We start from the raw sequence: 25,847 nt of genomic DNA, 5'->3' as shown, positions 1-25,847 counted from the left end.
CTGGACTCAAGTCGCAGAAACCACTCCAAAGATAACTCGGACCCCAGCTATAAAACCCCAAATATCGGACCCCCTCCCTACACACACACACACAGGGATCTCTCTGGGACCGGGAGGCCGCCCCCAACTCTACAGGGACCTGGAAGAGCCTGAACTCAGCCTGGGGAAATCCCAGCCAACCACGCCAGGGACCCCGGGCCCTGGCGCTGACACAGGGGTGACATTTAGGAGGCAGAGCGTCACCCCGCCGCGCCGCCTCCTCCCTTCCCTGACCTCTCACTGGCCCCCTCTCCATTTTTGGGTCACTGGGTGTGTGTGGGCCCCAGGGAGGTTATGTAGGGCAGGTCCTGGTTCTGGGGGGCGGATGAAGGTAAGGCGAGCCAAGACTGAGGGTGGGCCGCTCCTGGGGACAGGCTCGCGCGGGGCCCACGCCAGCCCTGGCCTGCCACCTCGTGTGCCCTGGTCTCACGGGCAGGGAGCCCGGCTAGGCCTGGGCTCCCGGCCTCCCACCGCCTGTCTCCCGGGCCCATTTACGGGGCCACTCCTCGGCCAGCCGCGGCTCACACCCGGGGACAGCGGGGACGGCGGGCTAGAGGGGCGGGGCGCTAACGCGGGGCGGGGCGGGGCGGAGGAGGAGGCGGAGCAGGAGGAGGAGGGGGAGGGACTGTTACTAGGCACATTCCGGGCCCGGCCTGAGGCAGCCACGGCGTCACGTGGCCCGCGAGGCTGGCCGCCGATTGGCCTCCGCCCGCCGCTCCTGAGGCGGCGCCGCGTGAGAGGACGAGGGCCGTCACGTGACGGCCGCCGCCGCAGCGGCCCCGCCCCCTCCCCGCCGGCCGCGCGCGAAGGGCTTCACGGAAATGGGCGGGCCACTTCCGCGCACGTCCTCAGTGCTGGTTGTCGATTGGCCAGCGGGCCGTCGGCCCCGCCCCCTCGGGAGGAGGGCCGGGATTGGCCGGATCTGGGCAGGCCAGGCCGCTGCCGTCACGTGGCTGCCGCGCAGGTAAGAGGCGGCGGCCGCCCCGGGCCGGGCGCGTCCCCCGAGAGGCGCGCGAGGGCGAGCGGGCGGCCTGAGATCTGTCTGTCTGTGTGTGTGTGTCTGTCTGTCTGCTCCCTCACTCCACCAGCCCCGCCTGCATGAGCTGGGGGCGGGCGCCCGTCGTCCTGCTCGGCGGAGGGGTGAGTCTGGCCCCGCCCCTTCCGGTCTCCAAGTTTCCCCGGGTTCAGTACCCCGAGATTCCCGAGGGCGGGGAGGGCGGGCGCGGGGCTTTTTCCTCCCGGGGGCACTGGTGGGGACGCTGAGTCCGCCCCTGCGCCCAGGCCACGCTGCTCCTGTCGCTGCTGTGGATGCCCGCGCTGCTGCCGGCGGCTTCCCGCCTTCTCCTGCTCCCCCGGGCCTGGCTGTCAATGGCTTCTGCAAGCCCTCCGCCCCAGTCCTCCCCGGCCTCGGGCTCCGGCTACGTCCCAGGGTCAGTTTCTGCGGCCTTCGTCACTTGTCCCAACGAGAAAGTCGCCAGGGAGATCGCCAGGTGGGCAGCTGCAGGGCAGAGCTGGGCCAGGGGCTGCGCGCGGCCCGGGAGCGGGCTCGGGGCTGCCAGCGTGGCTCCAGGCTGGGCGCACTCTGAGCGGGCTCCCGATCCACCCTCACCCTCAGGGCCGTGGTAGAGAAGCGCCTGGCAGCCTGCGTCAACCTCGTCCCGCAGATCTCCTCCATGTGAGTCGTCAGCCACAAACTTCATCTAACTGCAGGGGCTGACAGCATTTTCAGGGGGGGGGTCTTTCTTTCCCAAGACTTTGTTCCCTTCTCTCTGATCTCTCCAGCTACGAATGGAAAGGAAAGATCGAGGAAGACAGTGAGGTGCTGATGGTGAGAAGATCCCCCTCTTGTCTGTCTCCTTGGACGACCCTAGCCCTCACCTGACGTCAGCTCCACCCCTTGGTTGAACTATGTCTGTCTTTGCCCTTTAGATGATTAAAACCCAGAGCTCCCTGGTCCCTGCTCTGACAGAGTTCGTTCGGTAAGAGCTTTAAGGGTTCCTTTTGTGGTGGCACTGGGGGATGAAGCAGGGACTCGAGCATTTCAGGCAAGCACCGCGTGTTATATAACCCCCCGCTCACTAAAAGAGCACTGGGGTGGACCTTGCTGGGAAGGTCCCGGACTGTTGAGTGGGGGCGTGTGCCTTTGGGTGACTGACTGAATAACCCCAGCCCTGTCACTTCTGCAGGTCTGTGCACCCTTACGAAGTTGCTGAGGTGATTGCCTTGCCTGTGGAGCAGGGAAACCCCCCATACCTGCATTGGGTGCGCCAGGTTACAGAGTCAGTTTCAGATTCTGGCACCACCCCCTCCTCTGCTTAATGCCCTCCGGTTTCCAGGTGATGGTGACTGAGTCCCCAATAAATCCTCCTTTCCCTTGTAACGTAGATGTGGTTGGTGAAGATTCTTGTATTCTGTCCTCAGAATGACCCGTGTCTACTAGGTTTGTTTATTTCTCTTTATTACAGTCATACAGAGTCTGGAATCCTGGACCACCACCCCCATCTCTATACCCAGGGGTTAAATAGTTTTAAAAATATTTTAAAAGCTGTAACAAAATAACATCAAAGGAAATGAGAAGGATGAGGGTCAGGGGTCATGAAGGGGCAGAGAGGAGGACTTCCCCACTCCCCTGGATTCCAGCCTGGGCAGTAGGGAGAACTACTCCCTATCTCTCCAGGTACATCCCAGCTGTAGGTGAGGTCAGAGGTCAGGGCATGAAAGTGCCAGTGTGTGGACGGGGAGGTGGGCAGGAGAGGGCTGTCAGAAGATGCCCCCTCCTCCCCACTCAACTAGGTACTGCACAGAGCCGTCGGGCCGCACCCTCCGAGCGAGGACCCTGACAGGGTCCCCTCGAGACAGGTAGCCAACCCCACCTCGGACTCCTCCCCCGGTCCCTGGAGACAGACTATGGCACAAGGGAGAAGGGGGCACTGAGTGTCTGGAAAGGCCTGGGATGGGAGCTGGGGCTGAGGAGGATGAGGCAGCCATTGAGTGGGGAGAACTTTTAGGGATGTCGGTGGGGAAGCCAATGTGGAGTTCCAGGGGTGACCTGGAAGAGAGAAGACAACAGTAAGACCAGACAGGCCCGACCGATGAGGGTGGCTCGTGCCTGTAATCCCAGCGCTGGAGGCAGAAGGGCTGCCGTGAGTCTGAAGTCAGTCTGGGCTAGAGACCCTGTCTTACACATTAGGGAGAGGGCGACCACAAGCGGATCAGAGTGGAAAGACAGTTTGAGAGACCAAGGAGCCTAAGGCCACGGAGGAAAGGAGGGAACTGATGTCACTAGGGATGGACTCACCTGTCTGGGGGTTCACTGTCCCCAGAGGTCCCTGCAGTGCTGGCAGAAGGGTGGAAGGAAGCAAACATCCGGATGGGGCTGCTGAGGTGAGGGAACGGGCAAGTCAGGACCTGAAGACGGTAGCCTGTCTTCCCCACAGTGGGCAGAGTTCAAACACTACCTCTAGTGCACTGCACTCCCAGAATACTGGGTAATCAATCGCTTGGTGCGAGAAGTCTCTTTGGGACGAGAAGTGAGGAGGAGAGGGAAAAGAATTGCAGGTGAAGATGTCTAGAGAACGGAAAGAACGGGGGCTCATCTGGATCAGACACTGACCTGGGCAGACAGCGGGCGTCTGTGGGCCGGAAGTTGTAGCCCCTGCTGCCCTGATAGCTCTGGTTAGGGCTGGGGGGTGGTGGAGACACTGAGGCCTGTAAGAAAGGGGCTGTGAGATGATTCTTGATTCTTGATCCTTTCCCTCGCCCCCCCCCCAAGTTTGCCCAATGGGGTTCCCCTGCCCTGTACCTGCAGCGCCCTCTGCAGACGAGCCCGCTCCCTCTGCTCCCGCTCCCGGGACCCATGCCGACTGCGCGCTGCTGTGGGCGGCCCCAGCTCCTCCACCTTCCCCTTCTGCCTCCTCCTCAGGGGTTCTGGCTCCGACCTCCGTCGTTTCCCCAGGGGACTTGAGACCCCTCCCCCAGGGCCCTGCCCTGAAGGGAAGCTGTAAGAGGCCTCCTTATCCCCCCAGCCCCCTCCCAGGCACCCCAAGACTCCCCCATTTCTATACATGTACCCTCCAAACCGATCCTTGAGAATTTTCCCCATCCCCCTGGACCAGTGACCTGGTGGGAGCTCCATCTCCAGTGACAGGCTCCACAGGAGGCGGGGTCCGCGCGTGGAGACCAAAAAGACATTTCCTCTTTTTAATCTCCCTCCCTGAAATGAAGCTAGACAAGGAGAGAATCAGCAGGTCCAGGGAATTGCAGCAAGGTCCCCTCATTGGGGCCCCGCATCGCCCCAGACGCCCTTTCCTGGCTCACCGGTCCTTGTGGCTGTTGAGGGCGGCAAGGAGCTGGGAAGAACGTTCTCCCTTAGGGGTGTCTGAAAGCTGCAGGAAGAGGGCAAATGGGTCAGAGAGCAGTCATTCCTCTCCGCATCCCACCTCAGCTCCCAAACTTCAGGACCCGTACCTCCCCCAGGAGCAGACTGTCCCAGTTCTCAGAGGCGAAGGGGAGGATCTCTCGGTCAAAATCGAAGTATTTTTTCTTGCAGCAGACACTGAGGTGGTAGAGGACCAGGTGGGCCACATCCACCCTGGAGAGGCAGGAAGGCAGCAGCGCATATGAGAGTCAAACAGCGGGGAACAGGAAGGAAGGAAGGAAGGAAGGAAGGAAGGAAGGAAGGAAGGAAGGAAGGAAGGAAGGCACAATCCATCTCACCAGCGAAGCTGTAACCTCCGGACCTTCTCAGGGCCACCCCGGCACACACAGCATTCAAATTCATAGAATCTGGACATGAGGACAGAGAACGCACCTCGTTCAACTCTACAAGTGGTAGACAGCGAACGCTGGGAGGCCTGGGCGTGGGTGGAGCACAGCAGGCGGGCGCCCTGGGCTTCCTGGACAGCCTCCTTTGGGCTCACCTGTCTCCGTAGAGGAGGGGCTTGCTCAGACACTGGGTGCAGGCCTCGTGGAACCACTGGAGACAGCTCCGACACTGCAGCATTTTCAGGTTCCACCTCAGGGGAAGACAGCCTGCCTGAGACCACCCTGAACCCTCACCCACCTCCCATCACCTCGGGGCTCCCCTCAGCCTGCCCCTTCCCCTTTATTCCAGGCTCTACCACCACAGCGTCCACCCCAGAACTCAGCACCCCCACCACTCACTCCCCGGGGCCTCCACAGTAACAGTAGCTCTGCTGTCGGTTGCTCAAGTGCCCGGCGTCCCAGTCCAGCCCCTTTAGTCCATACGGCAGACAGAGCTTCATGCCCAGCATGGCCCGGGCATAGGGGCCCTTCTTCAGGGCGCCCCCCCTCTGCAGAGGAACAGGTGGAAACCTCAGAGAGGCAGGAGAGAAGGGGCCATGGGAGGCTCCCATAGGAAGTGGCAGAGAGGTGCCTTTACCTTGGTGGCAATCGCAAAGACACACTGGCGGCAGACCCAGGATGTGCCCTCTCCTTCTCCAGGGGCTGGGGCCCTGGGAACGTGACAGTCCTGGTGATAAGCTGAATAAGGACAATGTTGAGAGTCAAACACTGTGTGCGCACCTGCATTGGCTTGGTGCTCGTACACGGCAGCCTTCCCTTGTGCGTTTATATCCTGACCATGGTCCTACTGTGTGTGTGTGTGTGTGTGTGTGTGTGTGTGTGTGTGTGTGTGTGGTGTGTGTTTGGTGGGGGGGCTGGAGAGATGGCTCAGAGGTTAAGAGCACTGGCTGCTCTTCCAGAGGTCCTAAGTTCAATTCCCAGCAACCACATGGTGGCTCACAACCATCTGTAGTGACATCTGGTACCCTTTTCTGGCCTGAAGTTGTACATGCAGGCAGAACACTGTATAATAAATAAACAAATCTTTAAAAGACAGAGAGAGAGAGAGAGAGAGAGAGAGAGAGAGAGAGAGAGTGAGAGGTATGTAGCTACCCTCAACCTTAGAGAGAGAGAGAGATGTATGTAGCTACCCTCAACCTTGCATGGCTTATGTCATCTTCATCCTATGGCTCCCTCTCCCTGTACTGAGATGAGGTGACAGGGTGAAGACTGGCCAAGATAGGAGACACAAGACCCATGCTAGGAAGACAACTGGCAATCCAGAAGACCCAGGGCAAACTGTACCATTCAAGTATCCTGCCCTCTCCTCTCACCATGACGACACTTCTCACAGCTGACCAGCCGGTTCCCAGGGACCACCGTCTCAGAGCGACAGACACAGCAGAGGAGCTCCTCCCCAGGGAGGGCAGCTGTGAGGGACAAGGTGTCAGGTGGCTTACTTCAGCCAGTGTCCCCCACACCCTCCAGCTTCTGCAGTTATGAAGGGTCTCACCCGGGCTGATGTCCTTCCATAGAACCAGAAACTGGGAATCATCCTCAAACTGGACCAGACACACCTCCCGAGCACTGTCCACCTGGAGTGGGTGAGCAAAGATTATAAAGTGGGAGCAGGAATCAGAGGGAGAGGATCCATGGTGGGGCCCAGAGTTGGCTCTTACCTTTTTGATGGTGCCTAAATACAGCAGCCCATCGGTCCACCTAGCCAGCACGTCTTGACCCTCCCAAAGTCGAGGTCTAGGGCCTGAGGTGGGAGCAGGGGAAGCTGGATCCCAAAGAGAGGGTGCACCCAAGCGGCTCAGCCGGGGGAGCTGCGCCATTGCATCCTGGGAGGGGCTAATCAGATACGATGGAAGAGTTTATGAATGTTAAGAAGGCTTGGCTGCTCTGTCTGCTTTTACTGTCAAGGATAAGGGACCAAGCACCTCCAAGCTCAGTCACTGAATCCTTTAGACACCTAAGGAGGTGGGTCACCCTGGTCCCCAGCCTGGTTCTCTAGCATCCCAGCTCCCTGGGGCCTTAGGGGAAAAGATGCTTTCAGAGCCAAGGTTACCATTCATTCAGTTTCGCCTTTCCCAGCTGTTTAGAGGTATCCTAACTGGGACGCTCGGTTGCCCAGAGATATTTTGGGAGCTTTTCTGGAGATGTTTCCCTGAGTAGAGACATCCGCCTCCCCAGGCCTGTGTGTCTCATTTAGAACCGCTGTCCTGGTGCCAGGTTATGTTAGGTCACCCTCAAATTTGAGGCTGCTTGCCCTGGGATTAGATAACTTCCCCGAGTGCCCCAGGAGGGGGGCGTGTCCCTGTCCAGGTCTCCGCTACCCTACACCGCCGGTCTGAGGAGGGACTCGAGTCCCCCCAGCCCGGATCCTAAGCCGGTGCCAAGAGGCTCTCCTGCCCCCTGCTGAGCATCGACCCCCGGCCCCCTCCCTGCCCCCGCTCAGGGCCTCCCGCCTCCTTCTTACCGGTGACAGCTGGGTCAGCAGGGAGCCAGCTAGGGGCAGACCCCAGAGCCCTAGGGGCGCGAGCCCCGGCGCGGGCGGAGTGCGTGCGGACGCCGAGGGCGTGCAGGAGGAGGCCGGGGGTCCCGGGGCCCAGCCCCTCCGTCCTAGCGGCTCTGGGGCGTATGACGCAGCAGCCAAAGCAGCGGCGGCGGCGGCGGGAGGAGTCGGCCGCGGGAGGGCGGGAGGGAGGAGTAGTGGGTGGGGAGCACCAGAGGGAGGAGAAGCCGGAGGGGCGGACAGGCAGCACCTCCCTCACCCCCGGCAGGCCCCGAGGGCACCGCACGGCTGGGGGCGCGGCCGGCCGGGCAGGACGAGGGGACCCCTGCAGCCCCCTTTCCGGACGGGAGGCTCGCCCCGGGAGCGGCAGGAAATAACCCTGCTGGCAGCCAGCCTGCAGGTCAGGGCCCAGCCCCGCCCCATGCCACATCCGTTAGCTGCCCCGCCCCCGTGGCCACTCCAAGCCCCGCCTCCGCACGCGGCCCCGCCCTCCCCATTCACACTTCCTGTCGCCCCGCCCTTCTGCGCACGCGCGGCCCCGCCTGGGCGCTGCACCTGGGCAGACAGCCACACCTCCTGCCGCGGGAGCCCGGTGCGGCTGCGCTCCTCCCTCCCGGGCGGGCAGGCGAGCGAGCGGGCCAGGGCCGGCGAGCGGGCGAGCCAGGGCGGCAGGGCCAGCACCCAGCCGGTGACGTGCCCACAGCCAGCCAATGGGCAGCGGGCGGCAGGGAACCGTAGTTCCAAGCGGTGGGCAGGCAGAGGGAGGGGATGCGGATCGAGCGCGCTGGGACTCACACCAGGCCCGGTGTGGCAGCTATGGGTGCAACACCCGCGCTGAAGGACAGCCAAGTGAGAGCCCAACAGAGAAAAGCCCATAGCCTCACTGTGCAAAGCACACGTCAGAAGCCACACTTCTGCAAGCTTACGGTATTTGTTTACAACCTACCAGGACTAACAAGACCTTTATTTAAGAGCCGTAACAAGGGCTGCAGAGATGGCTCGTCGTTAAGAGCACTGACTGCTTTTGCAGAGAACCCACAGTCGCTCACAGCCATCCATCAGACCAGGTCCAGAGGACCTGAAGCCAGCCCTCTTCTGAACTCAAGAAGCACCAGGCATACACATGGCGCACATGTACACACACCCAGGCAAAACAACCATGCGTAAAGTCTACAACAAAATTTCTTTATTTGATAGTTGGGTACAAATGATGTCCACCCAATAAAAGCGTATCTCTCACCCCCCTCTCCCCCCCAGTACACACAGAGAGAGACACAATCAACCCAGCGGCAGCGGAACCAGGCTCTGGCCATCTTCACTTCTTATTAGCCTGAGCAGTACCGATAACACACTGGTTCACCTGTGGACCAAGAAGGTTATACAAGATCAGCGTTGGTCCATCTACCCCAGCTCCAATGCTGGGGCCGCCCTCCAAAATATTGAAATAAGGGCTGTTGAAAGTAGGCTCGGCCTGGTTCCCGCCCCTAAGCATAGTTGTCTTATATCCACTAGTAGGCCTGGAAGAGGTCAGAAGTCTAGAGATGAAGCCCTGGTTTTATGTCAACTCCACACAGGCTACCTCTCTCTCTCTCCTCTTTTTTTTTTTGGTTTTTCAAGACAGGGTTTCTCTGTGGCTTTGGAGCCTATCCTGGAACTATTTCTTGTAGACCAGGTTGGCCTTGAACTCACAGAGATCCTCCTGCCTCTGCCTCCTAAGTGCTGGGATTAAAGGTGTGCGTCACCAACGCCCGGCGCTAGCTCTCATTTGAAGAGGGAAACTCAGCTGAGAAACTGTCCCATCAGATTGGCTTGTGGGCACCACACTGGTCTTTTCCACAATTAGTGATTGATGTAGGAGGACCCACAACCCTATTGTGGGTGTGCCACCCCAGGTAGGTGGGTCCTGAGGCGTATAAGAAGCAGGCTTGCCAAGTGGTGATGGTGCACGCCTTTAATCCAGGACAGGTTCCAATGCTAGAGAAACCCTGTCTCTAAAAAGCAAAAAAGAAAAGGGAAAAAGTAAAGAAAATCACTGTGCCTAGGGGTGGTGGTCACAGCTCTAGTCTTATCCCTTGACAGGCAGGTGGGCAGTAAGACGAGCTACCTGATTCTGCCTGAAAGTAAAGAAGAGATGATGTGTAGTGGTAGAGCACTTGCCTAGCATACATTAGGCTCCAGGTTACATCTCTAACACCAAGCTAACACATGACAAAGGCAGATTTAGATAGTGGAGCTTTCTGATGGAACAGAAGTATGCCACTGTCCTGTCTATTAAATAGACCAAGAATCTGAGCTAGCGTTACAAATCTAATGACTACCAGACACCAAACTCTGAGGGAATAGTGAGCAACCACCCGAGTCTGAATATGAGTCCTTAACAGGCAACGTCACCTGAGGAGGAAAGGCCCCATTTCACATTATAGTAAACAAGTGTTTCCAAACAGAACTGTCCTCCTACAAGTGAGATGACTGGCCCTGCTAGGATCCTAATTCGAACAAACCTGATATATCAAAGACATTTCTGAGACAGCCAGGAGAAACTTAAGTGGACATTAAAGTCATGTCAGGCCAGGTGGCACACGCCTATAATCCTAGTGCTTAGGAGGAGGAAGCAGAAGATCAGACCAAGATCAGCCTTAGCTACGTAGTAAGCTCAATACCAGTTTCACTGACATGAAATGCTGACTTAATACCCCTCTTGCCCCCACGGACAGCAAAATAGCTCAAGCTAGCAAAGGTGCTTGCCACCAAATCTGATGACAGGACAACTGAAGTTTGGTTTCTAGGGTCCACTTGGAAGGAAAGGACCAAACTCTACAATTTTCTCTCTGCCCTACACACACACACACACACACACACACACACACACACACACACACACACACACAGTCATTTTTTAAATTATAAGATGACTTTATGTGTAGGAGTGTTTTGCTTACATCACATCCATGCCTTCAAAGGGTGTAGCAGCCCCTGAAACTAGAGTTAGGGATGGTTGTGAGCCATCTAGGAACTGGACTCAGGTCCTCTGCAAGAACAGCAAGTGTCCATAACCACTGAGCCATCTGTCCAGCTGAGCTATCTCTCTAACCTGTAAATCACTTTAAAGCTGCCTTTTTTGTTTTTTTTTTTTTGAGATTGGCTTTCTCTGTGTAGCCCCAGCTGTTCTGGAACACACTCTATAGACCAGGCTGGCCCAAAATCAGAGATCTACCTGCCTCTCTGCCTCTGGAGTACTAGGACAAAAGGCATGTGCCATCACATGTGGCTAAACCTTCCTTATTATCTTTGAGAAATCTGGCTGGTCACCCAGCTCAGAAAAGGTCATGCTTACTGTGACAAGGACCGGTTCAAGACTCAACACCAAAATCCAGACAGGTGATAAGACTGTCCACGTAACTGACAGAAGAAGCTACCTCACAGAGAACAGCGTGCAGCTGCTGCCATTGACAGAGGGCAGACCCAGTCATGACCAGACCCCAAATAAAGTCAGAACTCAAAGGAAAAGAGGAACCAGGGGGAACAATTAGCCATCAAGACAGACAATAATGAGACTGAGGCCTGCTCATTCCTAGGAGGGTGAGAACATGGGCACTGTCTAGCTCTATACATCTCCTTTATTCTGGCTATTCCATTTCAAGGAGCATTCCTCTAGACAGATGTAACTGGAAAATACACAAAATATGTACAAGATCAATGTGGCCTTGTTTATAATCAGGACAAGGTGGTAACAGGGCAACTGTCCAACAGTTGGAACTGGTGAGTAAATTTTGGTGGAGTCCTCCACAGACCTAAAAGTAATGTGGCAACCCCAGTGCCCATGGGAGTAATCCTGGGGGCTGTTTTGAAGAGCAAGGTAAACAAGGGACAAAAGTGCATATATACATAGAAAAGGAATCGGAACATGGACATAGCTTGTTCTTGCAGTGTAGTCCTGACTATGTGGTTGAGTCTCCTAAAATACTATAATTCAAAAGCCAGTAGTTAAAAATGGAATCAGTGGGGCTGGAGAGATGGCTCAGAGGTTAAGAGCACTGACTGCTCTTCCAGAGGTCCTGAGTTCAATTCCCAGCAACCACATGGTGGCTCACAACCATCCATTATGAGATCTGGTGCCCTCTGCTGCCCTACAGACATGCATGCAAGCAGAACACTGACTGTATAATTCATAAATAAATAAATCCCGCCCCCCCCCAAAAAATGGAATCAGTGTGTGGTACCCAAGATGCCTAGGAAGTTCGAATTCTTTTTGGATAGCTGCATCACAGCCTAGAGAACAGGAGTCCTAACGGAGATGCCTATCAACAGCCAGGAATCCTGGCAGTGTGGGCAGGCATAGGGTTTGAATGAGAACACCCCCATAGTCTCATAATGAATACTTGGTCCCCAGTATTTGGTGGAACTGCCTGGGGAGGATTAGGAGGTGTGGCCTTGTCAGAGAATTGTATTGAGGGCTGGGGGGCTTTGAGATTTCAAAAGTTCATGTCATTCCCAGTCTCGCTGTCCTCAATGTGAGCTCAGTACTCCCCAACCCCATGCTGCCTGCCTGCTGCCATATTCCATTGCCATAAAGGTCATGGACTCTAACTCTCTACAGCCGTAAACCACCAATAAACTCTCCCGTAAGTTCCTTGGTCACAGTGTCTCGTCACAAGAGTAGAAAGCTTTTGACAGCAGAGTAGCAGTTGTACCTTGGAAGCAAAACGTAGTGAATTGAGAGACTCAGAGACATTCTCTTCCAGAGGGGAAATGTTCACAAACATGAGCCTGTGGAGACAAGGGCCCAAGCCAGCATCAGTGTCTGCTCAGGCTGAGCATACACCCAGCTAAGACTGCAGTCCCCACAGCCCCCTTCCCCTACAGCCCCCTTCCCCCCAGCCCCTCCCACTCACATCTTGGCACTGCCACCCAGCGAGTTCTGCAGCAGGTAGGTAAGCTTGCTGTTTCGGTAAGGCACGTGGGACTCCTGAAGGGTACGGAGCACAGGCAGTTAGGACAGGGCAGAGTTCTCCACAGCTCATGCCAGCTGCCCCTTGCCTTCCCCGCCCACGCACCCATTCCTACCTTATTGCTCAGGGCCATTATGACCAGTCCCAGGGTAGACAGACTGCTATTAATGGACTGTGTTTCCCGAAGGCGATCACGTTCCCCAGGGCCTAAGGTTAAACCAGGGTCTAGCCGCTCACTCCCAGCCAGGTCCACAAGGTTAAGGGGAGCGACACACTGCAGGCCCCGAGCAGCATGCTCTCCAGAAATCTGCAGCTGGAACACACTGTGACTTCGAGATGATCTCTCATTCTGGGCAGTGCGGGCCACAGCTCGATTCTGGTGGGCCAAATGGAGCAGAGCCTCCACCTGGGGGTCAGCAAGGGCAGAGGCTGTCAGAGGCCAGGCCATGCTGATGGAGTGCAGCAATGAGAGTCTGCCCCTGCCCTCCTGGAGCAAGACCACAGACCAGCAGAACCAGTGTGTAAGCACATTTGGAGAGAACAGCCTGTCTTATCACGCAAGTCTATAATCTCAACTACTTGGGAGGCTGACACACAAAAATCCAAAGTTCAAGAACTCCTTGAAACACAGAGGGAGTTCTGAGAAACTTGGGGAGGCCACATCTCAAAATAAAAACAGACCAGGTGTAGTGGTTTAGATCTATAATCCCCAGCACTCAGGAGGCTGAGACAGGAGGACTGCCTTGAGTTCAAAACCAGCCTGGGCTACAGTGCAAGATTCTCAAAAGGGCGAGGCATTGGTGGCGCAAGCCTTTAATCCCAGCACTCGGGAGGCAGAGGCAGGCGGATCTCTGTGAGTTCTAGGCCAGCCTGGTCTACAGAGCCAGTTCCAGGTCAGCCAGGGCTACACAGAGAAACCCTGTCTCGAAAAACCAAACAACAGGAAAGATTCTTAAAAGGAGAAAAGTGCAACCCAAGTACCCTCCCTGCTTGAAGACCTCAGGGGAAGGGCGAAAGGGGGGGGGGCAGCCGTTAAGAAACCTGAGGGGAACAGTCAGGGATCATCACTGCTAAGGTGAGCGTGGTGACAAAGAGCAGGAAAGGAGGTCTGGAAGCACCTGGAAGGAGGGTAGTGACAATCACCTCTTCAGATGCACCATGCCTCTCTACTTCTTGGCCTTATGAAAGCAAACCTACCTTGCAGCCCACCATGCAGCGATACCCTCCCCCAGAGCCCACGTCATCCTCAGGAGTGCATTTGTCTACGCCACTCTGCCCACCCCTCCCCCTCACCTCTCTCTCACAGGAAACAGGAACATAGCGTGCATTGGTGACAGTAAGCTCCTCACTGCCTGGTCTTGCTCGACGAATCTCACACTCGCCTTGCCCCTTCCGGGTCCCAGTGGCCAGCAGGTCTCGGACGGTCTCATTGTAGATCTCTACGTAACTTGCCACAAAACTGTAGGTCCAGCCCTGGCCACTCATCTCCTGAGCCACAGAGAAGAGATGCCGCATGGCCCGAGGGATCAGCCCCTCCAACTGGGGGTCTCCCCCAGGCCTGCCCTCCATAGTGAAGGTCTTGCCACTGCCGGTCTGTCCGTAGGCAAAGATGCACACAGGGTAGCCGTCCAGTGCCGACTGGACCAGCATGGAAATCTCCTCAAACACTTCCTCCTGTTTGCTTCCTGGTGGGAACACCCGGTCAAAGGAGAAATCGTGGCGCGTAGTGGGTGCAGGCGCCCTGGTCAGGGTCGAACGCCGATCATCAGACCGTGAAAGGCTAAGGCGGGTTGGGGGGTCAGAGGGTCCAGCAGGGCCATGGGGAAACAGGAGAAAGCCAGGCGATGGAGTAGGTTCCCCTGCAAGAACAGGGCGCACCCGGCAGAATACCCGGATATTGCCCTTAAGTTCCTGCAACTGGTTGTGGAGTCGGCGGCGCTCCATCTCTAGCCCGTGGAGCCGGTCACCTTGCTCAGCCAGTAAGGTCACCTGGGCTGCGGTCTTCTGCCGCAGACACACCACCTCCGATTCGTTGCTTAGCAGAGCGGCTTCTGAGGCCTGTAACCTCCTCTGCCCAGCGCAGAGGGTCAGAAGGTGGGATGCAAACAGTAATTAGAGCAAAGCTTGTGCCAAAATGGGGTAGGTCTCTAGTGGCATAGACTTCACAGTCCACTACAGAGGCAAGAAAGTCGGGCAGTGGTGACACACACCTTTAACCCCAGCACTCAGGAGGCAGAGGCAGGTGGATCTCTGAGTTCCCAGCTATTATGGTCTACAGAGCTGGTTCTAGGACAGCTAGGGTTGCACAGAGAAACAAAATCAGAGTGTGGGGCCCTGGGACTATGGAGATTGCTCAGTGAATAAAAGTATCTGGTGTGAAAACAGGAGACCCTGAGTTAAAATTCCCATCACCCATGTAAAGCTGGGCATGGCTACATGTCCCTGTAAGGCCAGTGCTGGGGAGCAAAATCAGTCAACTTTAGGTTCAATGACTCCCTTCCCTTCTGCCAAAAAGCCAGGGAAGGGAGGAAGGAAGAAAGGAAGGAGGAACTTAGGGCTGGAGAGATGGCTCAGAGGTTAAGAGCACTGGCTGCTCTTCCAGAGGACCTAAGTTCAATTCCCAGCAACCACAGGGTAGCTCACAGCCATCTGTTATGAGACCTGGTGCCCTCTTCTGGTGTGCAGATATACATGGAAGCAGAATGATGTATACATAATAAATAAATAAATCTTTAAAGAAAAGAAGGAACTCTGGCTCCAGGCTGAGGAGTGTGAAGGGAATCTCGAAGAAGACAGACACTATCCAAAGTGACATGATACTTAAGTGGGCCAAGGGGACATAAGTCATTAGAGACAGTAGTAGTGCCCTCCCACAGACATGGGAGGAGGGAGGCAGTGGGCGCACACACAGACACCCTGCTGGAGACCTGAGGCCTAAGTCTTCTGGGAGTCTGAGAAGAGTGAGGCCTCTGCCCTGGAGGGAGGCAGCACAGTGAGACTCTGGCCCTTACCTCTTGCTCTTCCAGTCGGGTGGCCAATGCCTTCCGCTCTTCCTGCAATTCCAGCTGCTCTTTCTGGAGCTCCTGAATCAGGTTTTCCTTGGTGCCCAGCCATTCCTCCAGCTCCAAGACACGGGCACACAGAGCCTCCAGTTTCTGCTGGCACTGCTCCGCTTGCGTCCGCACACTGGCCAGCTCCCCTTCCAGGGTGTTCCGCTCTGTCCCCAGGGCTGCGGCCTGCTCCTGGGCTTCTTTAAGTTGCTCCTGAAGCCCTTGGTTCTCCTGGTCCAGCTTTTGAGTCTTCTCCCGGTAGCATTTCAGCTCTTCAGTGAGGTCACACAACTGACCCTTTAAGTCCCAGTCAGGACGCTTACCAGGCCTCTTCCCTGCCACCATGGACACAGAAGAGGCACAGGTCAGGAGCCTACCATCTACCCTCGGGCCACAGCTGTCTCTCTCCTCTCCAGACAGGAAGGCAGCAGATGTTTTTTGGCGCTCACCACCTCCCCTTTCCACCCCAGGCTGTCACCCAATGTTTGTATGTCACCTACTGACAGGCTTCTGGGCAGGAGCAGTGGGAGCCAGCTTCTGGTTCTTCAGCACTAGAGGGTCAGAGTTGACACAAAGTTATAGGTGGACGCGCAGGGCGCACCTTCAACCCTGCACTTGGGGGCCAAGGCTGGAGAAGTCCAGTTCAAGGCCAACCTGAGCTCTAATGACACACAAAAGGAAACAAAACACCAAGGCTGGGCTGGGGCGATGGCTGGGCAGTTAAGAGCAGGTGCTGCTCTCACAGAGGACCCTCATCAGGAGACTGACAACTGCCTGTGACTGACTCCAGCGGATTCCACACCGCCCTCGTGCACACGCACACACTGCTCAGGCAGATGCACACACACAAGTCAATGAAAACAGTAAATCTTAAAAACAAACCCAAACGCAAAGGTTGTGCTCTGACTCAGCGGCAGAGCACTCACCTAACGTGTGCGGGCTCAGGACTGGACCCCCAACACTACTCCTCCCCACCGAAAAGACCTGAAGAACCAGAGCCCCTCTCTCTGTCACCATTCTCCCTTCCACGGCCCCAAATCCCTGGTCAGACCAGCGCACGTTACCTGATCCAACGGCAGTGCAACCACGAGGTCCTGTCTTCTTAGGGCCTTTCTGAGCTGTCCAAGTTTGGAAGGGAGGAAAAGTTACAACCCCCACACTTAGGCAGCATGTTCTGACAAATATTTTAGAGCGTTAGTTAGTCCTGTAAGTCTCTGGCCAGCTCCGAATGGCTCTTCTAGGACCAGAGACAACTCCAATGCCAAGACCCAGTAAGTAAAAAGAGCAAGCGGGCAGAGCTGTGCACACAGCTCACAGCTACCCCCTGCTGGTGTTTTCTCTCACCTCTCCTCAGGCTCTCCCTGAGTCTACAGCTACCCCTGGGAGAACCAGACTCCAAGAGAAAGAAGCAGAGGGAGGAAAGAATTTCACCTAACCACCTTTGTCTCCTTGAAATTCTGAACCAAGTAAAGTTATTGACTCAAAACAGATAAAATCTGAAAGAAAAGAGGAGAGAGCAGCCCACCTCCCGCCCTTGGTGCTTGGTGCAGCCCCAACCCTAGAACCCACCTGCAGTGGGGCCCTGCGGCTGCGACAGTGAGCTCAGGAGTGGTCCTTTGGAGCGGGATGTGTCAATTTTGGTCACTGCACCCAGGCCTCGTGTCCGTTTCTGGGAGAGACAAGGATGGGGCTCCACATGACCTGTCCTTGTCCCTCTCTCCCCCTTTCTTACTCTCTGCTCCCCACTCCCATCTCACCTTTGCAGGCTCTAGGGCTTCCTTCATCTGGTCAGGGCCCCTCTTGAGCCTGCTCCCTGAAAGGGGCGGGCGGGAAGAGGCCTTGACCAGGGTTGTCTTCAGCTCAAAGTTCCTCTTCACTTCCAACAAAGGGGGCCTCTGTTAGAAAAAGAGGCACTTAAAACAGGACCAGCCGGGTGTGGGAGGCAGAGGCAGGTGGATCTCTGTGAGTTCAAGGCCTACCTGGTCTACAGAGGGAGTTCCATGACAGCCAGGACTCTTAGACAGAGAAACTACCTCGAAAACAAAACAACAAAAGCCCACAAACTCTCCTTTTTTTGGCACTCCCCTGACCTTAATTTTCAATACTGACTATCAGCAAGCACTGAATGAGAATCATTTGTGCCAAAAGCGGGCACTGTGTGCCAGGCAAACAGTACAATCGATGGAGAGAGCATGACAGGCGTGGGAACTACCTCCAGGGAAAAGCTACACTACAGCTGTCTGTCAGGGCTGACCTCAAGCAAACAGAAACAGATATTCCTGAAGACAAAAATTCTAACACACAGTACAGCTACGAGGCCAACAGGCCTTTCTAGTTAAAGCTAGGACCATACAGGAGCTGGCTGTTTACAGAGTGCCATTTTAAATGCTTCGCCTCTAGGCTCCATTATTAACTAACTCTGCAAATGGGGAGGGCAGACAGCACCAGGTGGATTGCCTGTCTGGGGCCCTGCCTGTGCACCATGCACAAGCAATACTAGGAGGGAGGGAGGGAGGGAGGCCGAGAAGAGATTGTCGGGTCCCCTTAGACTGCTGTTGGCCACCACGTGCATGCTGGAGAACTCAGGTCCTCTGCAAGCCGGAGTGCACTAAGCCATCTCTTTCGCCGGCCCCTCAGCTTGCTTTCTTATCTATCCCTGGCCCACCTGCCTCAGGATGGTGCCACCCTTAGCTCCTCCCACAGCAACATAAATCAAGACCATTCCCCAGTTAAAGTTCCTTCTCCTCAAGTGTCAAGCTGACAATAAAACTAAGCAGTAAGTCTACTACGGGAGTCAGTTCTTTTTCTTCCACCACACATGCCCGGGGGTCCAATTCGGGCTGTCAAGCTTGGCAGCCCATGCCCTGTGTCTCACCAGCCCTTTCAGGTTCAGTCTTGACGATGAGCAGAGCTCAAGGACAAGCGCCCAGTAAAGACGAAAAATGGGGCACAGGCAGTAACAGCACATGGGACACAGCAGGGAGGGAGGGAGGGGAGGAGACAAGAGGGAGAGACTGCTGGTTGGGGCTGTGATAAGGGACACTCAAGGGAAGAGGCACTCTGAGGGTTTTGGGTCAGGAAAATACGACAACATTTGTTTTGAATGTTTTGTGGCTCAACCGTGAGCCACACACTAATCCTAGCACTAAGGTGACTCAACTAATAATCGGGTCACAAGTTTGAGGCTGGCCTGGCTGGACTATATATATAATATAAGCAAGATCTAGTGAGGGGGACAAAAAAGAAAAGAACTGTGAGCATTGAAAAGGTGAGCAATGTCACACACAGACACTGCATTATTCACCCAGCAAGGACTTGGTGAACATCTGCTTTGCAGCAGATATGGCACTTGCCCAAGCGTGAGGAACTCCAGGTCCTTGCCTTATTTATTTTCTAGGGTAACTGCCAAACTGAAGTTCTGAAAACCAACTAAACCATAGAAAACGACCTGTTTTCTCTAGAATAGAAACACCTCGTGCCATGTTGAGTGCCTGGGACCTGATCTAGCGACTCTGCGAGGGTGCATTTGCACTCTCATGCCTGAGCACCAGACACAAGTCCATCTGGGAGAAGCAGGCAAGATGGCGGTGGGCTTCCGGAAGCCAGTGTTGGTGTAATTAGGAACTGGCTGCTCGTGGGTGGGCAGGTGCTAAGAAAGTCTAAGCTGTTAGGCTCCATTACCACTTCACAGGAGGAAGGTCTGATTTAGTTCAGTCTTTTGTTTTGTATGTTTTACTATTGCCCTGAGAGGGGCTGGGTGTCGAGCAGAACCCTGAAGGCTATTAGCCAGCCCACTGGCCAGGATCTGTAGTCTGCCCCAAACCCAAGTTGCCTGTATACTGGCTGAGCCTAGGGAGTCAACCAGATGAACCACAAGTATCCAGCAACCAAGCCCTCAGCCTGGACCCCAGCATTGTCTGTGCCCTCTGACCAACTGTATTTTTGGACAAATCTGTTGATTCCAACACATGAAAGAATGGGGTGAAGCTGGTAATGAAGACTGGGGCCCTGACTACATAAGCACTGGCTACCCCATGTATCACTGAGAGACCTGGGAACAGCTAGTAAGCTCACCCTGGAGTGAACTAAACCCAGGAGAAAAACTAAAACATTTATGATACTTACAGGGCCATCCAGATGGAGCCCTGCAGGACTGGGCTGTGACAAGACCAAATTCGGAACGGCCTTACACCCTGCACATGTTACAAAGCACAGCCAACTAATCTGGTTTGGTCCAGCTTCAGAAAAGAGCCTTTGTTAGACATGATGGCAGATGCCCACAATTTCAGCTGTCTGGGGGGGGGTGGGGGGTGAGGCAGACTTCAAGCTCAAGGCTGGCCCAGGCCAGCCACTTAGCATGGCTGCCTTAAACTAAGAGCAGACCAAAGGCTTGGTATACCCTGTGAGTAGAGCACACAGCAGGAGCCGTTCAATCTCCAGTACCACAATCAATGAAGAGGCTGGCAAGGTAGTTCAGGAGGTAGGGGCACACGCTGCCAACCTGACACCTAAGTTCAATGCCCAGGACTCAACGATTCCAGAAAGTTGTCTTCTGGCCTCTGTAAGAATGCCTCGGCGCCCACACACATACAGCCTAAACAAATGTCTCTGCTCAAATAAGGCTTACAAGCTGATTGCTCCGACTGCATGGCAACAAACAAGGACGTGAGCCCACTTTTTTTTTTTTTTTCCCTTTTTTGGTTTTTCAAGACAGGGTTTCTTTGTGTAGCTTTGGAGCCTGTCCTGGAACTCAATTTGTAGATCATGCTGGCCTTGAACTCACAGAGATCCACCTGCCTCTGCCTCTCAAGTGCTGGGATTAAAGGCGTGCACCACCACTGCCCTAAGAGACCGATATTCTAGACTCCTCAGCTACTGAGCACTTTAAATTTTGTACTCCCTGAGGCCAGCCTGGTCTACAGAGCAAGTTCAGGACAGCCAGGACTGTTACACAGAGAAACCCTGTCTCAACCTCCCGCCTCCCCTTAAGTAAATAAAATTTGTGCTCAGCTGACTTTTTGTACAGAGGTATTAAAAGAAGCTGTCCTGGCCAGCCATCTTCAGATACATAAAATCTCAGGCCAGCCTCAGCTGCATGGACTGGGGGTTGGGGATGGGTACCCCTATAACTTGGAAAGTAACTACAGTAGGCTGTTTTGGTTGGATCTCTCCCCCAATTCCTTAACTGCCACAAACTTTCTAATGTTTGAATAGTATCTACAGGGCTGGAGAGACGGCTCACAGGTTAAGAGCACTGACTGCTCTTCCAGAGGGCCTGAGTTCAGTTCCCAGCAACAACATGGTGGCTCACAACCATCTGTTATGAGATCTGGTGCCCTCTTCTGGTGTGCAGACATACAGGCAGACAGAACACTGTATACATAATAATAAATCTTAAAAAAAAAAAAACAGGCTGGGAGTTGGTGGCGCACACCTTTATTCCCAGCACTAGGGAGGCAGAGGCAGGTCTCTTGCAGTTCCTTCTACTAAAGAGGAGATTTTATCATTTCTGGGAATAGCTGGCTTCTTACGTACCTGGATCCCCTCTTACTCCCTCCTTGCCCGCCCCCTTTATGAAGCAGCTCTCCGACCTCCCCATGAACCCCTCCTTAACCCTGTTACTAAGCCCTTTCAGAGACTTAAACAGGCTCTCCTAAAAGCCCCTGCTCTTCACCTACCAGATTTAACTCGTCCTTTCTCCCTCTATGTAACAGAAAAAGAAGGATTTGCCCTTGGAGTTCTAGGTCACCAGCTAGGACCTTCCTTTGCACCTGTAGCTTATCTGTCGAAGAAGCTAGACCTAACCACCCAAGGATGGGCATCCTGCATACGTGCTTTAGCAGCTGGTGAGCTTCTTATCCGTGAGTCAAAGAAACTAACCTTTGGGTGACCCATCACTGTCTTCTCTCATCACAACCTGTCCCTTCTCCTAACCTACAGAGGCTTACAAACTCTACCTCCTTCCCGAGTTCTTTCCCTCCAGGTGGCATTAATAGAAGACGCCACACTTACTTTCCAATCTTGCCCACCCCTTAATATCTCAAATCTTCTACCTCAACCTAATGCTAACTATTCTCCAACTCATTCCTGCATTGAAACCTTAGAGGAACTATTGCCCCACCCTTCACACATTCAGGAGGGCACACTACCTCAGGCCACCTATACCTGGTACACAGATGGCAGCTCCTTTTTACATGAGGGGACCCGTAAAGCAGGCTATGGCATAGTGTCAGACACCAGGGTGGTAGAAGCACGGGCACTTCCTGCCCACACTACTAACCAACAGGCTGAATTAATAGCCCTCACCCGTGCCTTTCAATTGGCACAGGGACATTCTCTAAATGTTTACACAGACTCTAAATATGCTTTTCATATCCTCCTGTCCCACACAGCTATTTGGAAGGAACGTGGGCTACTTACTACAAGAGGAGGATCCATAACTAACTCAGATTATATTATGGCTATGCTAAGGGCCTCTCACCTCCCCAAAGCTATAGGAATTATTCACTGTCAGTCACACCAGACTGACAGCTCTGTTATCTCTAGGGGCAATAATCGGGCTGATAGAGCAGCTAGGGCTGCAGCCCTCCCAGGCCCAGATCTACCTCACCCACCACAGGGAGTTCATACACTACAACCCACATCCTCACAGCCACCTCCTGACATGAGACAAATTCTGTCCTACTTACACCAGCTTTTCCACCCTAACAGTAAGGCTCTTTCTCTGTTTGTCAAGGCTCACCTCAAACCTACTTCTGAGGACTTAAATTTCTTAAAAACTATCACTGCCTCCTGTAAAACCTGTCAGATGTCAAACCCTAACTCCAGGTATCGTAACTCCCCTTTTCCCACCCACCAGGCTAGGGGCTCTCTCCCAGGGACTGACTGGCAACTTGACTTCACCCACATGCCCACAGTCAGGCGAGTTAAATACCTCCTGGTACTAGTGGATACTTTCTCAGGATGGGTAGAAGCGTTTCCTACTACTAACAAGAAAGCTCAGACTGTCTCTAACATCCTTCTCAGGGAAATTATCCCCCGGTTTGGGATTCCAGCCTCTCTTCAGTCAGACAATGGTCCTGAGTTTACCTCTCAGATCTCTCAAACCCTGTCTAAAGCTCTCAATATTCCTTGGCATTTTCATATTCCATACCACCCCCAGTCCTCAGGGAAGGTGGAGAGAACTAACCGTTCTTTAAAGACTGTTCTGGTTAAAATGTCACAGGAACTTCACCTTGACTGGGTAAAGCTTCTGCCTCTGGCCCTTTTCAGGCTTAGGGCTCTCCCTAAACAACCACTTTTCATCTCACCCTTTGAACTCATGTACGGGCGGCCGGCTCTAACACCTGGCCTCTCACCTAAACCCTCGCCTCTCCCTGACCGCTTGCTCACACCTTTACTTCATCATCTCCGTTCCCTCCTTTGGGAATTTGCTGACCACTCTCTACCTCGGCCATGTGCCACCCCCTGTACCTCTCCAATTAACATAGGGGATCAAGTACTTCTTTCTCCCCCAGACCAGAGCCCCTCCCCCCTGTCTCCTAAGTGGAAGGGCCCTTTCAAAGTAATTCTTGTCACTCCAACAGCAGCTAAGCTTGAGGGCCTTCCCCACTGGATTCACTTATCCCACCTCAAGCCCTTTACTTCTCCACCTGAGACTCACCCTTCATACACAGTTTCTACAACAGGACCCTGTTCCCTTAGGTTTCAGAGGACACTGAAATCATCCACTTTACCTCCTATTTCAGAAGAATAAGGCTCAATTTTTACAAGGCTGTTTTCTAATTACACTCTGCTCATTAATTTCCAAAGTATTTCACAATAATTTACTTAGCTGTTGTTACAGGAATGCCAGCCAAAAAACCATGGATCTAAAGATACAAGGATCACCAAGTGTTTGTGCCTTCTGGTTAAAGGTAACCAGAAAGATTTCATACCACCTAGATATGATTTAATATGTCTAATCTTTGTTTTCCCAAACTTTAAGGACTCTTATAAGTTCCAGGGAGCCGAATCAGATCCAAACAGGTCAGATTCACTCCAGGTAATATCCAACCCTTCCCCAGTCCCAATTTCCCTTCCCTCATCTTGGGACTCCTCGGGAACCCCTCCCTCATCTTACAATCTTCCCGTCAAATGACAGGACCTAAGAAAATTTTTTTCTAAACTTAACCTTGTCCTCTATTCTACAAACATCTTGCCAGGTCTAAAAGGCACCAGAGTGGCTCGGACTACAATGAAACAACAATCAACTCCAGGACGTGGCAGCACCCCCAACCCCCCAAAGACGATCAACGCCCCAGGCCAGCAGGAAGCAGCCTTAAGACATCTTCGCCCCTACTTCCCTAACCTGCCACGCCCAATTCTCTAACTTTTATAATAAACAACAGCCGGGATTGTAAGAACAAAACACTTGGATGACCCTAACCCCGCCCCCTAACAAGCGAGTACTCACTCACCTGCCATGCCTTTCGACCTTTGCCCTACTGCGCATATGCAATCTTCCCTTTAAAAGGTCCTGCCCCACACCCCTCACTCTTTTTCTCTCGGCTTCCCTAGGATTGGCTGACTGCCCATCCCCTCTTTCCCCCCTCTCTGATAAATAAACTCCACGTGGGTTGCTTATTCGTTGTTCCTTTCCTTATTAGCAGCTGCAGCTTAAACAAAAGAACAACAGTGACTGACTCTCTGAGACTTTGAGGCCAGTTGGATCTACAGAGCCAGTTCTAGACCAGCCAGGGTAACATGGTCAGCTCCTGTTTCAAACAAACAAAAACCAGAACAACTTTACTGCTGATGAATTAGCAGTAATTCACTCGAGAGCCAGAGGCAGGTGGATCTCTGTGAGTTCGAGACCAGCCTGGTCTACAGAGTGAGTTACAGGACAGCCTCCAAAGCCACAGAGAAACCAGAAACCCTCTCTCGAAAAACAAAACAAAAACAAATATCACTCCAATCAGTGTACAAAAGACAGGACAATTTCCTCTAACCTCAAAAGCCCCTCTCTCCACAGTGTTCTCTGGTAGACACTGCCCTTAGACTGTACTGAGCATCAGATATTTACACTGTGATTCACGGCAGTAGCAAAATTACAGCTACCAACAATGTTATGGGCAGGGGGCACCACAACACGACAAACTATATTAAAGTCACAGCATTAATAAGGTTGAGAACCAGCGACAGAGAGCAGTCTCTGCATTCAATTTATCTCCTAAACAAATCTCACTTCCAACATCCCAACAAAATTGCCTTCCTCCAGCCGGGCAGTGGTGGTGCACTCCTTTAATCCCAGCACTAGGGAGGCAGGGGTGGGCAGAGTTCTAGAGTAGCCTGGTTCACAGAGCAAGCTCCAGGGAGCCGGGGTCACACTCCCAGTTTCATGTTACTGAATCAGTTTTAAATTATGTTTCTTCTGGGTCTTTCCTAGCCATCCACCATAGTGGACGGATTAAAGGCCCTAGCTAACATGGGGTTAGCACGTTAACCAACTGCAATAAAGCCGGGCCCCGCCGCGCTCACCTGCGCCTGCATGTCCACTGTGCTCGGCCCGGGACGGGATGCAAGGGAAGGAAGGGGTCCGGGGCCAGCGACCCGGGGCCGTCGTCCTCTCGCGAGCCCGCGCGACGCAGCCCGAGCAGAGCCTCCGCGAAGTGGTCTGGAGCCGGGATAGCGCCGCACCCGCCACTTTTGAATTTCAACCGCCGCGCCGCGCCGCGCACTCACCGCCGTCCGCGGAGGCCAATCGGCGCCGGCGACACGGCCGCGGGCCAATCCCAGGGCTCCCCGCCCCGGGGCCACGCCCTCGGCTGTGCCGGCCCTGGGATCCCACTTCCGTATCCGCTTTCCCTTGGTGCTTGTTTTTGTTTAAACCCCGCCCTCTCCCCCTCTTTCGCGCCGAGCGCGCTGCACTTCCGCTCGGCTTCCCGAGGCGTCGGCTGCGTCAGAAGCGCGCGTGCGTGGAGGAGCCGGGGGAGGGCGGGTCCGCGGGAGGGAAGGCAACGCGCATGTGCCCAGGCGCCCTGCGCAGCGCCGGGGCGGAGCGAGCGCCACCTAGAGGAGACCGCGGGAAGTGCAGGCTCGTCGCCAGCCCGACAGGTGTGACGTTTGCCTAGAATGCTGAGGTCCCCCGAGTTCAATCGGCAGCGCAAGAGGAGAGATAAAAGAAGGGGGGGGGGGGGAAGCACGAGAAGGCGGAAGATGAGACTACAGAACCGTTGCAGTGTGTTTCCAAATGTCATGCGAAATGGCATGGTAATCCCTGACCTCCCTTCCTGCGCCCCTAGATAAGTAAATGAATATTGTTCGTTTTGTCTGGTTTTTCGAGACAGGGTTTCTCTGTGTAGCCCTGGCTGCCCTGAACTCCATCTGTTGACCAGGCTGGTCTCGAACTCACAGTTCCACCTCCTTCCCGAGTGCTGGGATCAAAAGGCCTGTGCCAGGCTTGGGGAGATGGCTCACAGGTTAAGAGCACTGGCTGCCCTTCTAAAG

General features: G+C 54.4%; 3 protein-coding genes across 11 annotated transcripts in view; 1 reads left to right on the top strand and 2 right to left on the bottom strand.

Annotated features, from left to right (window-relative positions):
- Positions 1–878: 878 nt before the first annotated feature.
- Positions 879–2,423, top strand: Cuta (cutA divalent cation tolerance homolog). 5 transcript variants are annotated; one of them, XM_035451847.1, is made up of 7 exons: positions 931–1,003; positions 1,128–1,179; positions 1,321–1,469; positions 1,655–1,714; positions 1,792–1,867; positions 1,969–2,018; positions 2,226–2,423. In XM_035451847.1, exons 2-7 carry the CDS (start codon positions 1,138–1,140, stop codon positions 2,356–2,358), a joined length of 510 nt encoding a protein of 169 aa, XP_035307738.1. In that variant the 5' UTR covers positions 931–1,003; positions 1,128–1,137; the 3' UTR covers positions 2,359–2,423. The 5 variants fall into 5 exon arrangements, with proteins under 5 accessions (XP_035307740.1, XP_035307738.1, XP_035307739.1 ...); XM_035451848.1 differs by having other exon boundaries at positions 940–1,003; positions 1,822–1,867; XM_035451846.1 differs by having other exon boundaries at positions 940–1,003; positions 1,321–1,529.
- Positions 2,424–2,480: 57 nt separating this feature from the next.
- Phf1 (PHD finger protein 1) lies at positions 2,481–7,495 on the bottom strand. 3 transcript variants are annotated; one of them, XM_027388984.2, is made up of 16 exons: positions 7,325–7,495; positions 6,522–6,696; positions 6,356–6,437; positions 6,177–6,272; positions 5,441–5,541; positions 5,203–5,351; positions 4,959–5,054; positions 4,756–4,824; positions 4,507–4,630; positions 4,357–4,424; positions 4,159–4,263; positions 3,842–4,037; positions 3,653–3,747; positions 3,498–3,555; positions 3,338–3,418; positions 2,947–3,088 (listed from the first exon to the last, which is right to left on the bottom strand). In XM_027388984.2, exons 2-15 carry the CDS (start codon positions 6,678–6,680, stop codon positions 3,350–3,352), a joined length of 1,467 nt encoding a protein of 488 aa, XP_027244785.1. In that variant the 5' UTR covers positions 6,681–6,696; positions 7,325–7,495; the 3' UTR covers positions 2,947–3,088; positions 3,338–3,349. The 3 variants fall into 3 exon arrangements, with proteins under 3 accessions (XP_027244784.1, XP_027244782.1, XP_027244785.1); XM_027388983.2 differs by lacking the exon at positions 3,498–3,555 and having other exon boundaries at positions 2,481–3,088; positions 3,338–3,415; positions 7,325–7,486; XM_027388981.2 differs by lacking the exon at positions 3,498–3,555 and having other exon boundaries at positions 2,481–3,088; positions 7,325–7,483.
- A 1,029-nt stretch (positions 7,496–8,524) lies between these two features.
- The window catches only part of Kifc1 (kinesin family member C1), a 29,816-nt gene continuing 12,493 nt past the window's right edge, over positions 8,525–25,847 (bottom strand). For 2 of the 3 annotated variants that reach the window (XM_035451845.1, XM_035451844.1), the window contains 10 exons: positions 17,117–17,254; positions 16,929–17,028; positions 16,424–16,477; positions 15,860–15,910; positions 15,321–15,694; positions 13,603–14,379; positions 12,425–12,715; positions 12,253–12,326; positions 12,052–12,127; positions 8,525–8,720 (listed from right to left, as the gene is read on the bottom strand). In XM_035451845.1, the coding sequence (XP_035307736.1) occupies positions 8,676–8,720; positions 12,052–12,127; positions 12,253–12,326; positions 12,425–12,715; positions 13,603–14,379; positions 15,321–15,694; positions 15,860–15,910; positions 16,424–16,477; positions 16,929–17,028; positions 17,117–17,143 (1,869 nt within the window). In that variant the 5' untranslated portion in view covers positions 17,144–17,254 and the 3' untranslated portion in view covers positions 8,525–8,675. Of the gene's footprint in view, positions 8,721–12,051; positions 12,128–12,252; positions 12,327–12,424; positions 12,716–13,602; positions 14,380–15,320; positions 15,695–15,859; positions 15,911–16,423; positions 16,478–16,928; positions 17,029–17,116; positions 17,255–24,878; positions 25,038–25,847 lie in introns of those variants that run through there. The other variant, XM_027388977.2, reaches the window with a different exon arrangement.

The sequence above is a fragment of the Cricetulus griseus genome, assembly GCF_003668045.3.
Source record: "Cricetulus griseus strain 17A/GY chromosome 1 unlocalized genomic scaffold, alternate assembly CriGri-PICRH-1.0 chr1_0, whole genome shotgun sequence".
In the NCBI taxonomy this organism is placed as follows: Eukaryota; Metazoa; Chordata; class Mammalia; order Rodentia; family Cricetidae; genus Cricetulus; species Cricetulus griseus.
The sequence above is the reverse complement of the archived record's forward strand: the minus strand, read 5'-3'. Positions and strand labels throughout refer to the sequence as shown.

Bases quoted from the DNA above. Each gene is read 5' to 3' on its own strand.
- Cuta (XM_035451846.1), top strand. From the start codon at position 1,138: ATGAGCTGGGGGCGGGCGCCCGTCGTCCTGCTCGGCGGAGGG. The intron at 1,530-1,654 runs GTGGGCAGCTGC...CCTCACCCTCAG, and splicing joins GTCGCCAGGGAGATCGCCAG to GGCCGTGGTAGAGAAGCGCC. The intron at 1,715-1,791 runs GTGAGTCGTCAG...TTCTTTCCCAAG, and splicing joins GTCCCGCAGATCTCCTCCAT to ACTTTGTTCCCTTCTCTCTG.
- Phf1 (XM_027388981.2), bottom strand. From the start codon at position 6,680: ATGGCGCAGCTCCCCCGGCTGAGCCGCTTGGGTGCACCCTCTCTTTGG. The intron at 6,273-6,355 runs GTGAGACCCTTC...TGTCCCTCACAG, and splicing joins ATGGAAGGACATCAGCCCGG to CTGCCCTCCCTGGGGAGGAG. The intron at 4,038-4,158 runs GTCACTGGTCCA...GGCCTCTTACAG, and splicing joins GGAGATGGAGCTCCCACCAG to CTTCCCTTCAGGGCAGGGCC.